Genomic DNA, 15,270 nt, shown 5'->3' with positions numbered 1-15,270 from the left:
CTAATGTTGACTTCTTGTATTTAGAAACTCTGTTTTTAGGGGCATATATGCTTATAATTGCTTGTTTTCTTGGAGTGAACTTTTCTTAATATATAGTGTCCTTCTTTGTCTCTTACAACAATTTTTGACTTAAGGCCCATTTGACTCATATTAGTAGAGTCACCTCAGCTCTCCTTTAGTTACTGTTTACAAGGCGAGACCCTTGTAAACAATGTATATTTGGATCATGCTTTTTTTAATCCATTCTCCTTGTCTCTGCCTTTTGATTGTTGAGTTTAATATATGTAATACTTTAATACATTTATAGTCAGAGTAATTACTGATAAGGCACAACTTACTTCAGCCGCTTTGCCTTTTGTTTTGTATACCTTACATATTTTTGTCCTTCATTTCCTTCATTACTGCCTTCTTTTGTGTATTGTTTATCTTTTTTAGAGAATCACTTTGAGCTCCTTTTCTTAATTTTGTATGTATAATTTTAAGGTATTTTCTTTGTGTTTACCATGAGGTTTATATTTTACATTCTAAATCTATAACAATTTAGTTTTAATTGTACCGAGTTAACTTCAATAGTGTATGTAATCTCTGTTCCTTAAACTTCTGTCCTCCTTCTTTATGCTTTTGTCACAAATTATGTATTTCATGTATTTTTACTTTAGGCCATGTGAAAAATGAAATGTATTATTCTATACCAAGAATACAAAAATACTGGCATCTATATTTACCCAGGTTGTTACTTTTATTGTGGCTCTTTATTTATTCAAATGACTTCAATTTATTCTCTAGTGTCCTTTCCTTTCCCATCTGAAGGACTCCCTTTAGCACTCCTCAAAGGGGTAAACACAACTTCATTCATAAGAAAAGTTGTGATATTGAACAACTTACAGTATTAAACAAGATAAAAATTAAAGAATTCTAGCAATTAAACTCTTGGGGGAAACAACAGAGTGATAATTAACAAATATAAATTCAGTAATTAATAAATAAGAAAATGGGGGAAGTGACATTTATTTTAGCATAGATCTTGTTTTTTAAAAAATCTATTTAAATGTATGTTTCTTGGTAGCCATTTCCAGTAGGGGAAAAAAAAGTTAAATCCAAATTAGAATATTAGAAATAAGAGAAAGGCTAGAACACAGATGGAAAAAAAAAAAAAGACAGGGTATTACATACAATGCTGCACTAATAAATCTGAATATCACAAAATAAATGATGAGTTTGAAAAAGAAAAAATGAACAAAGTGGATCCAAGAAAGAGTGACGATTCTATAACCCAAATCCCGAGAAATAATGAAGCAGCTAAAAATCACTGGACAAGTTTTATAATTATCCATGAGCAGGTCATCCTTCTACTATATAATCCTTCTGTTTCTTTTTCAATAAAACTTCTTTGGAGAACATTTGTGGTTTTTCTATTGAAGGGTATTATATTCTTTTTTAGAACAGTTGACTTTTTCATTAATAAATATACTTTATAAGGCAACCTGTGAGGAAATAGTTACAACAGCAGATCCAGTTGCTTACTCTTTGAATATCCCCAGGGAGATATTCAAGATAAGCCCTTGGCCTGCACCTGGAAATATGGCCCTTGGAAGGTTCTTTAGGTTAATAAATGATGATTCTTTTGTGGACGCCTAGAACAATGAATGGATCATACCTTACCTATTGATGATGTGCGTCTGGTTTCATTATTGTGGTACTGAGGTTTGTTTACCATTGCTGGTCATGTACCAGCATGTGTTTACACATCCAGGTGTCCAGAAAACACTATACCATATATATGTATGTCCAGAAAACACTATAGTCAAATTGGCTTCTCTGTCCAGAGACTTTTCACACATATCCCTCTAGGTGACTGCAAGAGAGGAAGCACTCCTGTGCAGTCCCATGTGGTGAAAAATTCAAAAGCCCATTCCTGACATCTCTGGATGATTGCTTGCTGCATGCCTTTTTTTTTTTTAACTTCTTTTTTATTTAAATATATCACTCATACATTAACATACATTAACAATAAATGTAGAATAGTTGTGAACTTACAAAACAAATATATAACATCAATCATATATAACATCTCACCCTACCACCAATAACTTGCGTTGTTTTTAAACCTTTTTAACTAATGATTAAAGAGCATTGGCAAAATATTACTATTAAACCAAGTGTTTTTCCCCTATCCAATCCAATTATCATTTATATATGAATTTATATATGAATTATATCATTTATATATGAATATACATAAACAATGAAGTGTATAGTAAAAGTTGTGAACTTACAAAGCAAACATGCATAACGTCAAACATGGGTCCCTTACATCAACCCTCCACCAACACCTCGCAGTCATGAGACGTTTATTACAAACCATGAAAGAACACTGTCAAAATCTTACTACTAGTCATAGTACTTATCTTATATTTGGTGTGTCTTTCCCCCAACCCACCCTATTATTACTTTTTAAATATATATTTTTATGACAGAAGTTGTAAACTTATAAAATAATCATGCACATGTGCCGAATTCCCAAACAACACCCATCCATCAACACACCACAATGTGGTGTGTCATTTGCTACAAATAAAATAATGTCATCTGATTATTGCCATGTCCACAGCGTGCATTTGGCTCACTTTTTCCATACTGCCTCAGTATCAACACAGTACATCTTTTGTATAGATGCAAGAATATTATATTATTCCTACTAACCACAGTCCATTGGTCACTCCAGCTGTATTTTTCTCCACATTCCCAATACCCTGCAGTAGTGATATACACTTTTTCTAGCTCACAAAGGACACTCTTGCATCTGTACCATCAACCACAATTCTCACCCACCTCTTGGTTTACTGTGCTATCCAGTTCCTAGATTATTCTCAAGCATTCTGTCAATTGGCATTTACATAACTAGACTACCATTTTCCATCACATCCCCATTTATAAACTAGCTGTTACTCACTGTGTGTTACCATCCACTCTATACATTTCCACACTTTTACAGTAAAGCTAATTAAAACTTCTATATACATTAAACATCAGTAGTCCACTCAGTCCTTCTCTTATCTCCTTTAAGAATCCACCATCTACCACCGGGTCTTGAAGATATTTTCCAATAACTTCTTTTAGAAGTTTTACAGTTCTTGCTTTTATTTTTAGTTTTTTGATCCATTTTGAGTTAAGTTTTGGATAGGTATGAGATAGGGGTCCTCTTTCCTTCTTTCAGCTATGGATGTCCAATTCTTTCAGCACCATTTGTTGAATGGATTGTTCTGCCTGAGCTGTGTGAGTTTGACAGGCTAGTCAAAATTCACTTTACCATACCTTTGAGGGTCTGTTTCTGAACCATAAATTTGGCTCCATTAGTCTATTGTGTCCGTTTTTAGGCCAGTACCATGCTGTTTTTACCATTATAGGTAGGTATTATGATTTAAAGTCTGGAGATGAGGGTTCACTTTTTCTTTTTATGATCTTTCTGGCTATTCAGGACTCCTTACCTTTCCAAAAAAATTTAACTATCAGGTTTTCAATTTTTCCTGTAATGTTGGTGTAATTTTCATCAGGATTGCATTAAATCTGTATATCAATTTGAGTAAAATTGACATCTTAATGATATTTAGTCTTCCAATTCATGAGCATGGAATGCTCTTCCAGTTATTTAGGCTTTTTTTATTTGTTTTAACATTGAGTTGCAGCTTTCTGAATACAAGTGCTTTACATCATTGGTTAAGTTTTTTCCTGACTACCTGAGTTTTATCCATTATATTTTATTTTCACAACTCTTTTGAAACTTTTAGTTACTTTTATTGGTATATTCTTCATTTCTAAACTTTCTTCTAGGCCTCTTTTCTTTTCAGGCTCTAGCATACCCTTTAGTATTTCTGAAATTCTGGTCTCTTGTTTAGAAATTCTCTCAGTTTCTGTTTATCTGTAAATGTTCTAATTTCACCCTCATTTTTGGAAGACAGTCTTGCTGTATATAAAATTCTTGGCTGGACGTTTTTCTCTTATAGTATCTTAACTATATTAGATCACTGTCTTCTTGCCTCCATGGTTTCTGGTGAGAAATCAGAACTTAATCTTATTTGACATCCCTTATATGCTATACATTGCTTTTGCTGCTCTCAGAATTCTGTTTGTCTTTGGCCTTTGACATTCTGGTGAGTATGTGTCTTGGAGTTGGTCTATTTGAATTTTTTCAGATGGGGGTATGTTGTGCTTCTTGGACAGGGATATCTATGTCTTTCAATAGGGCTGGGAAATTTTCTACCATTATTTCTTTAAATATTCCTTCTGCCCCTTTTCCCTTCTCTTGTCCTTCTGGGACACCCATGACACATATGTTTGCATGCCTTTTGCTGTCATTTAGTTCCTTAAGACCTTGTTTAATTTTTTCCATTCTTTTTTTCATCTCTTCTTTTGTATGTTCACTTTCAGAAGCCATTTCTTCAAGCTCACCAATCCTTTCTTCTGCCTCCTCAAATCTGCTGCTATATGATTCCAATGTTTTTTTTAATTTCATTTATTGCACTTTTCATTCCCATAAGATCTGCTATTTTCCTCTGTATGCTTTCAAATTCTTCTTTGTGCTCATCTAGTATCTTCTTAATATCCTTAATCTCTTTAGCCATCTCACTGAATTTATTAAGGAGATTTGTTTGAACATTTATGATTAGTTGTCTCAACTGCTTTATGTCATCTGGAGGCTTTTCTTGTTGCTTTAACTGGGCCATAGCTTCCTGTTTCTTGGTGTGGACTGTAATTATTTGTGGTGTCTTTGCATCTGGCTTACTAGAGTATTTTTTCTGGGCTCAGTTTTTCTCTAGTTTAGGGCTTCTTATCGTTTCTCCCTTGCTGGCTGCACAGTAGGAGCCAAGCATGTAGTTGGTGCTATAAACTGTGGAGGCTCAAGCTGCCCTCATTGCACCAGGGACCAGTGATGCTTCTTTTTTCAACTTTCTCCTTTGCCAGGGGTAGGGACAGAGTCACAGCTATGTGGAATAATCCACATGCAGGCCTAGACTGTAGTTGCCCATAGAGACTGTTGAAGCTTCACATCCCTTTCTCCCCTGCCTGGGGCAGAGATGGAGTTGCAGGTGTGGGCAGCCATCTGCAGTGTGGGTCCAAGATGACCGCAGTTGCCCTGGTAGACTTCTGATTTTCAGTCAATGCCCGCCAAAGATCTCTGCAGTTATGTGTATAGGCTTGTGCAGGGCTCCTCAGCCTCCTCCCTGCCAGAGGCCGGACTGGAGCCTAGGTGGGCTGCAGGCTGCTCTGCGTGAAAGAAACTGGTTTCTGCCAACACTGAGAGTTTCAGTCAACCCAGCTTCCCCTCAGGCTGGGGGTGGAGTCAGAATGGAGGCTATGGGACTCTTTCTGACTTGGGCTGGTTCACACACTCGGTTTCCAGGGTTTTCTCTTAGCCAGCCAAGTCTACCAATCAGTAGCTGAAATCAGCAGCCAACCATCTCCTCCTGTTTCTGGGAAATGGAGTTTCCATTTCCCTGTCACAGAACAGCTCCTGGGGCGGCTCCTGCCGCCAGAGTAGGATGATCACCGGCCTCCGCGGCTTGGCGGGTAATTTCCTGGAGAGGCTGGTGCAGGTCCCTGCAGCTTCCTTCCTGCTGGAGGTGGCACTGGGGCCTAGGCTAGACCTGCAATATAATCTGGATGGGAAGAAGCCGGTCCCCCCACCAGCACTGGGATTTTTAGTCCACCCCGCTTCCCCTCATGTCAGGTGCAGTGTTAAGGTGGCAGCTCCCAGCCTCTTTCTGAGCTGGACAGGCTCAAACCTTAGCTGTTCTCAGGATCATACTGTAACCCACTAGATTTCCTTACCATAGCTGAAACCGGTGCCCATCCGTCTTTTCCCCCTCCTGTTTTGGGGAAGTGGAGCTTTCAATTAGCAGAACAGCTCCCGAGGCGGCCTGTGCCTCCAGTGGAGGATGGGCACCGGCCTCTGGGGCATGGCGCCTCTACTTACGAGTCTTCTCTGCGGATGGACAGTCTCCTCCTTCCACTCCTTCAAGGATGTGGCAGGATGCTCTTCTGGCCTCCTGGAGCCTCCAAATAAGTGCTTCAGCTAGCTCCAGAGAGCTTTGGGTGTTTACTAACCGCCCTGAAGCAGGAGCTGACTCTAGGAGATCCTTACTCCGCCACCTTCTTGCTGGTTCCACTGCATGTCTTTTTTTCTGTTGATCTTTCTCTGGAACCTTTACTGTAATTAACCTTCGCTGTGAGTAAAAGCAGCTACTGAGTCCTTTTAGTGAATCAACAAACTTGAGGGTGGTCTTGAGATTCCAGAAACACAACCCAATACACGCACATAATTAAGTATGTAAAGAAAGGATAGAAGGGAGGAAGGGAAGGAGGGAGGGAAGGAGAGAGGGAGGGAAGGAAGTTCATAGAACAGTACTCATTCTTATATTGAAATACTTTGATATTCTCTTCCATTTTTTAAACGCAAACATACACACACATATACACAACTAAAATGATGAACCAGTAAATGAGTCGAAAGGCAAGCCAAAAGGTGAAAGAAGATATTTGCAATACACATAACCAACAAAGTGTTCCTTATACAAAGTATTCTTGCAAATCAGTAGTAAAACTACAGAAAATTCAATACAAATATAGGCAAGTTATTGGAGCAAGCACTTTGCAAAACAGGATAACCCAAATGACTCAGCATCATTAGTCATCCCAATAAGGTAGTTAGAACCTCAAGAGATCACCACACCCACCAGTGCCATTAAATTTAGCATACAGGCAAGGAAAACTTCTGTTGACCCAAGTAAGAAGGAATTTATGGAGCAGTCATAACCCTCATACTATTCTGACATGAGTGTAAATGTGTTCAACCACTTTGAAAAACTGTTTGGTTATATCTATTAAAGCAGAAAGCGTGTATACCTTGTGAGCCAGTTATTATGCTCTGGGGTATATAGCCAAAAGAAAATGGACACTTATAAGGACCAAGTAACATGTAAAAGAAAATTCATAGAAATAGTCAAACATTCCAAATTCTCATCATCATTGAAAGATTAAATGAATTGTGGCATATTCACACAATAGAATCCTTTATAGCTGTGAAAATAAACAAATGTCTGCTAAACGTGACAAAGTGAAAGGGTCTACAAATATAACACTGAGTAAAAGAAGCTGGCTAAGGAAAGGATATGCTGTGTGATTCCATTCGTATAAACTTAAAAAGCAGGTAAACCTAAAATACAGTTTCAAAAAACAGGAAAGATTATCTTTAGGACAATGGAAGGTTTTAGTAATTGGGAGGAGGTGTGCAGAGGCTTCAAGGTACTAGTGAAGATCTATTTCTTGTTGCGTACATATGATCATTCTGTGAAAATTCATGGTGCTGTACATTTATGGTTTGTGCACCTTTATGCACATTATGCTTCAATTTTTTAAAAATAGGTTTACTAAAGAAATAATATGATGTTTGCAACTAATTAAACTGATTTCACAATCCATTAATGGGTCACAGACAACCGTTTGGCTTTACTGCATTAGCTGCTCCACGTTGTAGTGCATTAGGGAAACACGGACAAATAATGCTCATGCTTGGCCATTACCCAGTTGCTCTTGGATGCTTTTAGAGATGGTAGACTCCCTTAAAGTGGAGAGCAAGTAGGGGCTGCCTTGACCTCCACCCAACCCCAACTTTATTAGGAGCATTCCACTCAGGTTTTGCAAGCTCTGACTTTGTAAGGACCTTTCACCTAGAAGATTGCATTCTTCTTCCTGACCCTCTGACAGCTTCACGCAAGAAGGAAGGAACAGAGCCGGGTCACTGTTTTAGGATCTTGCAAAAGAGCCAGAGATCAGGTCGCTTTTGTCAAGCCTGGCCTGGGAAGGACAGGGCACAGCAGAGTAGCAGACTTGCCAGAATGTTCAATTCCACAGGTTTTAGTTGCCTATGAAAGCCCTTAGCTAGTATTCAGGGCTATAAAATCTGCACCAATGGTATTAAGGCATCTCCGTCAGATAATTCAATAAGTCCCAAAGACACCGTGCCCCTGCTTAGCCCTGTGTTGGGTGAGTGGGAAAAAAAAGAAGGTAGGAGGAAATAAGCATGTATTCAAAGAACACAATATTGACTGTTAAATTTTGTGAGCTCCTTGACAGCAACAACTTTGACTAGTTTATTTTATTTACAGTTCCCTCAACTTTGTTAATATTTTTGTTTGATACCTGGGAAGCTTTCAGTAAACACTTATTGAAGGAAAGAAAGAAGAAAGGAAAGATGGAAAGGCAGAATTCCTTCCTAATAGAATGAATGAGTGCATGAATGAATGATTAGATAAAAAAAAGAATTGACTCAGATAGCTTAGGCTTAGGAAGCATTAATTAAATAATGTGATAATAGCTTATCATTTATTGAGCAGTATCGCAAGGGTTTAAATCCCAGTTCAAGCCTTTACTCCCTGTATGACATAGTTTCCTCAGATATAAAATAAAGAAGTCAGTATAAATAAAGAAGTAAATAGATAAATAGATGGAGCAATGGGCAAATTAATACATATAAAATATAATACAATGCCTGGTTAAACTATATGTATGCTAGATATTTCTAATACCTGATTGTTTCTTGTTACAGAATGAATTGTGTGTCCCCAAAAGATATGCTCAAGTCCTAACCACTGACCTTATTTGGAAATAATAACCTTGAAAATGTTATTCATTAAGATAGGGTCAAACTGAATAGAGTGGGCCCTCATCCAGTATGCTTGGTGTCCATATAAGAGGAGTGACCGGACACAAACAGACAGACCAAGGGGAGAACACCATGTTACGTCTGAGGCAGAGAATGGCATGTATGGCAGGCAAGCTGCCGCCAGAAGCAAAGAGAAAGATATGTAATAGATCCTTCCCTACAGACTTTAAAGGAAGCTTGGTCCTGCCAACTCATTGATTTCAGACTTCTACTCTCCAGCACTGTGAGACAATGCATTTCTGTTGTTCTAAGTCACCTGGTCTGGGGCACTGTTTTTGCAGCAGCCGTAGAAAACTAAGAGGATCACCATAATTTGTGCTTCTGTATTTGCAAATTCGCCTACTATCTAAAATGTATTTTTTACCCCAAAATAAACACGGCTCTTTCACGGTCATTCCCAGACATATGAAATATGACCAAATACCTTTGTGTGCCTGATGCACACATTCCCAGCTGAGATCGAACAGACAATGCTCTACCTTCTTGTTTCATCTCTCATAGTGTTAACAAGTGTCCTTCTGGCTATGTATTTAGTACCGCGTTTGTTTGTTTGTTGCATTCTGTGCAATTTTGCTGTTTAAAGTGGCCCCAACCATGGTGCTGCAGTGCCAGCTGGTGATCCTAAGTGCAAGGCTGTGATGTGCTTTAGAGAGAAAATACATATGTTAGATAAGCTTCGTTCAGGCATGAGCTAGAGCATCATTGACTGTGAGTTCAATGTTACCAAATCAACAATATATATTAAATAAGGTGCTTTTAAACAGACACACACACTAAAACAAGGCTATGCATTGACTGGTTATGAAAATGCTGTGACCAGAGGCTTACAGGGCCCTAACCCTGCGTTTTCCCTGGGATCAATGGTTCCATGTTCACTAAATTCAGTGTTTATAGCAATTTTGTAGAACAAAATTTCTGTGAATAACAAGAATCAACTGCATTATGTCAAACCTTACATTCAGTGCTTAATACACATTTTGCCACTTAGTCCTTAAAATGCCCTGAGAATTAGATATTAATATTCTTATTTCCCAGATGTGTTAACAAGGTCAAGCAGGTAGAGAAATTTATCCAAAATTATAGAAAAGGTTTGACTTCAAAAGTCTGTGTTGTTGCCTAACCTACCTACTGTGCTATATCTAACATTTGATTTGAACTAGAAACTGATTTGGTTTTCATTTCTTCATACACATGTGACCTGGCAAAATTATTTCTTCAGTGAGCCAGTGCATGATGAAAGTTTAATAGACTTCTGTCTAAAAAGATTTCAAGGACTTGGGTCATAGCCATCATGACATAATTGGTAGTCAGTAAGTACACATTTGCTATTTTTTTCCAAATTCCCTTTCAGTTTCCATTTTATGGAAAGTGAAATTCATCTTCCTTTCCATTTCCATTCAGAATATGGCACTACTAGAATAACAATAGCTAATCTAAATGAACCTGTAAACTTTTCTAGACACTCTTCTAAATGATTCACCTATATTAAGATTTTCAGTTTTCACAAACATCCCTTGAGAAATCCTAGTTGGCAGATGAAGAGAAAGAGTTCCAGAGAAATTCAGGCACTTGCCTGAAGTCACACAGCTAGGAGGTAGTGAAGCTAGCTTTGTGGTTCCTGCAGCTGGGCTCTGAACCACTGGGGCTACTCCACCTGTCTACAAGTATCATACCAGCATCAGACAAACACATACTCAAACCCAATCCAGTTTAAAGAGAACCTAAAAAAAGATGTCACTCTCAGAGAAAACTGTAAAAGTAAGGAAACAGCAAGCCACAGTAATTCTTGCCAATTAAAAGAAGTATTTTAGAAAAGCATCCGATTTTCCCAGGTGAAGTGTCTATTTTAATGGCCAAGAAATGAGGGAAAATGCAAACAGTTGTTTAACATGATGAAAACCTATAAATTGTACTGAATACCTGAAGCTGGATGAACATATAAATTTCATTATGAACCAATGCCTGTTACTATGGTCTGAAAGTTACCTAGGGGCTAATGGATTCTGCGATCTTCCTCAAAGGATCAATCGCTCTTGTCTAATTATTTGACTTTAGAATTAAATTTCCATTGAGTAGCCACACGACAGGGTAGAAGCTTTTACATGATTATGGAAGGAGTAATGTAACTACTAATGAGGTAGGCTTATCTACAAATACATATACTCGTGCCTGTATTGTTTGGAAGCTATTTCTGTAAGTAGATACTAACAAGCAGTGAAGCAGAGAGAAGTGGGTGTTAACCCTGCCCCAGCCTCCTTCAGTCTTGGCACTGGTCCAACTTTCGTTTACACGAAGAGAAAAATTGAAACTTAAACTCAGTTGACAGCCAGGGAGGCGTGTCCGTCCTGCTCTCTGACTGGTTGCACAGAGATGCTGCTGCGTTCTGCACACCTTTAAAATGAGTCTCTCCAGCAAGCAAGGGCAGTTCCCCGGTGTCTGGCCAAGATGTGGATGTTCATGCCGGTGACCTTTGCTGGAAAGCTGCTGAGCCTTTGCAGGGAGCAGCTGAGCTCTCTATGGAGAATGCTGGTTCCCTGGTTTCTCCCGCTCAGGGTCACATTTTGGTTGGCAGGCACCGTGAGGACACAGCAGCAGCCACACAAAGAAGAGAAAAGCGAGAACAAGGAGGAGGAGGAGGATGCGGCTGATGTCCCCACGACCCCCACCAGCGTCAACTATCATTTCACTCGTCAGTGCAACTACAAGTGTGGCTTCTGTTTCCACACTGCCAAAACATCCTTCGTGTTGCCGCTCGAGGAAGCCAAGAGAGGACTGAGTTTGCTTAAGGAAGCAGGTAAGTCCACCACCTCGGGCTGCACACAGGCTAGAGAGCTTTGCCAGAACCTTGTCGTTTTCCATTGCACAATACGAAGACTTCCTGCAAGAAAATGATAAGATGAATTTTGGAGTGGGCCCCTAGGTTTTCCTAAATGTCAGAGTTAGCCTGATGTTGCTAGATAAGGAGAGCAAATTCCTCCCTCTTGCACTTTTAAGTGACTAGAAATATGTGCAGATCATGGGTCCCTAGCCAGTCCAATGTTTGGACTGGGTTGGGAAGAGATGTGCAAGTCTCTGAGCTGGTTCAAACTCTGAACATAAGAAACAGTGCCTGTTCTTAGCCTACAAAGCACTGGTGGATTTGTTTTTCCCTGAAATGATTAATGGAGAAAGTTGAAAACAAAAAACAAACTTTGACTTAAGAAGAGCAACGTTTGACTTTTTATTTTGGATCATGTACATTGCTTAATATAAAACCTAAAAATTTCTACCTCCAACTTGGCCATCAGTTTGTTCTCCAGAGTTGCTCAGTGAACATCATGACCTGAACATCTCGCAGTCATCTCAGAGTTATCTAGGCGTGTGCAAATTGAATGTGACATCTTCCAGTCCAAATCTGTCCTTCCTTCTTTCCTTGTGGTCCTGACTTTCCTACCATGCTACCTAAGCTAGCAACTTCAGCAATATCATTTTCTTTCCCTCCCTGTTTAACATTATTGAAGTATAACCTACGGGCCCAAAACTACACAAATTTTAAGTGTACGACTAGATGAATGTTCACAAAGTGAACACACCCATATGCCAGTACTCAGATCAAGAAAAAAACCTTGCTAGGTCAGACACCCACACTGCCTTCCATTGTTACCCTTCTCCACAAGGACAATCAATGGCTTGTCTTCAAATAGGCAGATTAATTTTGCTTGATTTTTCTTAACTTTATATAAATGAAATGAAATCACATATACATTCTTTATTATATCTTACTTATTTTGCTGAACATAATGTTTGCTTCATCACCCACGTTTGGTCATTTAGGTAAGAACTGTCCCACCATTCCTCATCTGCTATAGTTCAGGCTCTAGTCATTTCTCACCAGGACTATTGTAATTCCTCTCATAGTACCTGCTTTCCTTCCTGATAGCACCTTCTCTTATTTAAAAAAATATATATATATATATTCTCAATGGTTAAACTCCCCACCTAATTCTCTAACACAACATATAAGAGCAAACTTGTTAGCATGGTCTTCAAGATCCTTTATAAGTTCTGTGTTGCATCCGTAACCTTGACCCCAATGACTATGTTCTCTATGCTCTGGATACAGCATGTCACTCTCATTGTCCCCAACTACCTGCACCATCAAGCCTGAGATCACGCTCTTCTCTCTTTCTGGAATGCCTGTCAACAACATCTTTGTTGGTGAACTTGTAGAACTCCTTAGAATTATTTTTGATCCCTTTAGGCACAATTAATAACTTTGCCCCCTTCCTACGTGGTCCCATAGCACTTTTACAAGTGTGCATGATAGCACTTTTAAAATTGTATCCTTGTGTTTTGTTTTCCTTTCAATATCTAGGTCACCAAAGAGTCTGAGTGTCAAGGATGAACTTTAACCTTCTATGTATCTCTGGGTTGTAGCAAAATGGGTAGACTGTACTACAGACTTAAGAGTTTTTGGATAAATGAATGAAGGGATGAAGGGATGAATAGTTGAATGAGTGAAGAAGTCTGAGGTAAAGGAAAGAACTTAGACTCTTGATTCAGAAGACCAGGATTTGAGTTTCTACTCTAGCACTTAAGAGATTTGTGAACTTGTCAAGTCATTCATCTCTTCTGAATGTCAGTTTCATATCTTTAATATGTAGATAATAATAATAACTAGTATACCCACTCCCATTTTTTTTTGAGGTACCAAAGCTGGGAATTGAACCCAGGACCTCATGTCTGGGAAGCTGGCACTCAACTACTGAGCTACCTCTGTTCCCCCAAGATGTTTTTTCATTTGTTGTTTGTTTTTTGTTGTTGTTGTTGTTTTTAGGAAATACTGGGGATTAAACCCAGGACCTTGTATGTGAGAAGCAGGCGCTCAACCACTTGAGCTACATCTGCTCCCCTCAATATTGTTCCTGTATATCTTGTAATAAATTATAAACAATTTTAAATAGTTAAATTAAAACTTTCATGCATTCACCTTTCAGTTGTAAGTCAATGAATATAACCAAAGTTAATTAATACATTTAAGATATATGGTATGGGTTATGTCTCCTATAAGAAAGATTTACTGCTAATAGTGGAAAATCTATTTTGATGATGATTACAAATTTTAATTTACATTAAAATGAAGCTTTATATCATATTTTAAATTTGCCATTCTAGTTGAAGATGCTTCTCAAATATATTTACTGCCCTAATTTTTAAACAGGGAAGGCTGAACAGGATTTAAACATTATGTGATCAGTAATCGATCCATGCGGTGATATGATCACTCCTTGCATGTTAAGCCCCTTGTGAATTACTTGTTCTTTGTCTTAGATCTTAACCACACCTCTAAATTCTGATCTTTCAATTTTCTCATTCTTTCATTCCCTCTAAACGTGCTCTTCAAAGTCATCAAGAAAGTTATCCTCACTAGTTAATATACCACCTCACTTTCTGCAGTCGATCTGCTCTTTTGTGACCGTAGTTCTCAGTTAGTAACTTTTTATTAGATTGTAATGGTCATTCCACCAACAGTCTCCTAGCATGGTAGGTAATAAATAGTGGAATGATGTAATTTATCATTGTCCAGCCACAGATCTATCTGAGAGTGAGAGGGGTGCTAAAAATAGCTAACAGAGGTTATTTGGTCCAACTTAAACCAGGACTGTTCTGGGCAAACCGGGATGGATGGTGACCCTAATTATAAATATCAAAGGCTGTGGAGATAGACGCACCTGGCTGTGAATCCTAGCTCCATTATTCTCTAGCTTTAAGATCTTAATGAAGTTATTCAGTCTTATGGGGTCTCAATCCCTCCATCTGGAAAGTAGGACAATTCCTTCCTTGTTGGATAAGTTTAAGGAAGAAGAGTGATTGCATAAATGAAACTGCCAAGCATAGTATTTGGTACTTAGTAGGTACAAGTCCCTTGAATGACCAGATTAATGAATCATGTTCCCAGGGAATTTGGTGCTCTATAGGGCTGCCTTATCCATCTTAAATTCCCAGGGCCTGTTACTCTGTTGGTGTATCTTATCATTTTATGTTTGTAAACAAATCTGTTTACCGTCCTCACTGGATATGCTGCCTTTTCCTTTATTCCTGGTTCTAAGGTCTCCTTCCATTTCAGTGGTTTGTCACATCCTCCCTTTCCTCTCCTCATGTTAAACCAGTGGCGTCTTTGGCCTCTAGTGGGAGCGTGCGATCTTGTGTCGGTACTCTCAGTGCTGTCAGTATTCTGTGAAGTAGGCATTTCAAACTTCATTTGGTAAATCGAGTTGCTTACTAGTTAAGTGTTCTGTGACCCTTCGAGGTTTTTTTTCTGAATCCCAAAAGATTATGTTCTTAAAGTAATCTATTTCTTTATAGATTAGTAAAGTAATAGTAATCTATTCCAAATGGGTGCATTGCCCTTTGATTGCATTAGATTCTAGATCACTTGACTAGATTGCTTCATCAGGTTGAGACCTCACCCTCCTCCTGGGTCTTAGAAAAATGGAAACACAGAGACAGAGGAAGGAAGCTGCCATTTTTTATTCTGCCACGTGAGAGAGGACTTGTGGATCACTGGC

The 15,270-nt window shown here is 38.6% G+C and overlaps 1 protein-coding gene across 1 annotated transcript in view; it reads left to right on the top strand.

Moving 5' to 3' along the window:
- The window catches only part of RSAD2 (radical S-adenosyl methionine domain containing 2), a 36,328-nt gene that overhangs the window by 2,397 nt on the left and 18,661 nt on the right, over nt 1–15,270 (top strand). The window contains exon 2 of the mRNA XM_004448254.4: nt 8,606–11,516. Coding sequence (XP_004448311.1) covers nt 11,168–11,516 — 349 coding nt within the window. The 5' untranslated portion in view covers nt 8,606–11,167. The remainder of the gene's footprint in view (nt 1–8,605; nt 11,517–15,270) is intronic.

The sequence above is a fragment of the Dasypus novemcinctus genome, chromosome 25 (genome assembly GCF_030445035.2).
Source record: "Dasypus novemcinctus isolate mDasNov1 chromosome 25, mDasNov1.1.hap2, whole genome shotgun sequence".
NCBI lineage: Eukaryota > Metazoa > Chordata > Mammalia > Cingulata > Dasypodidae > Dasypus > Dasypus novemcinctus.
Note: the sequence above shows the minus strand (reverse complement) of the source record. Positions and strands in the feature narration are given on the sequence as shown.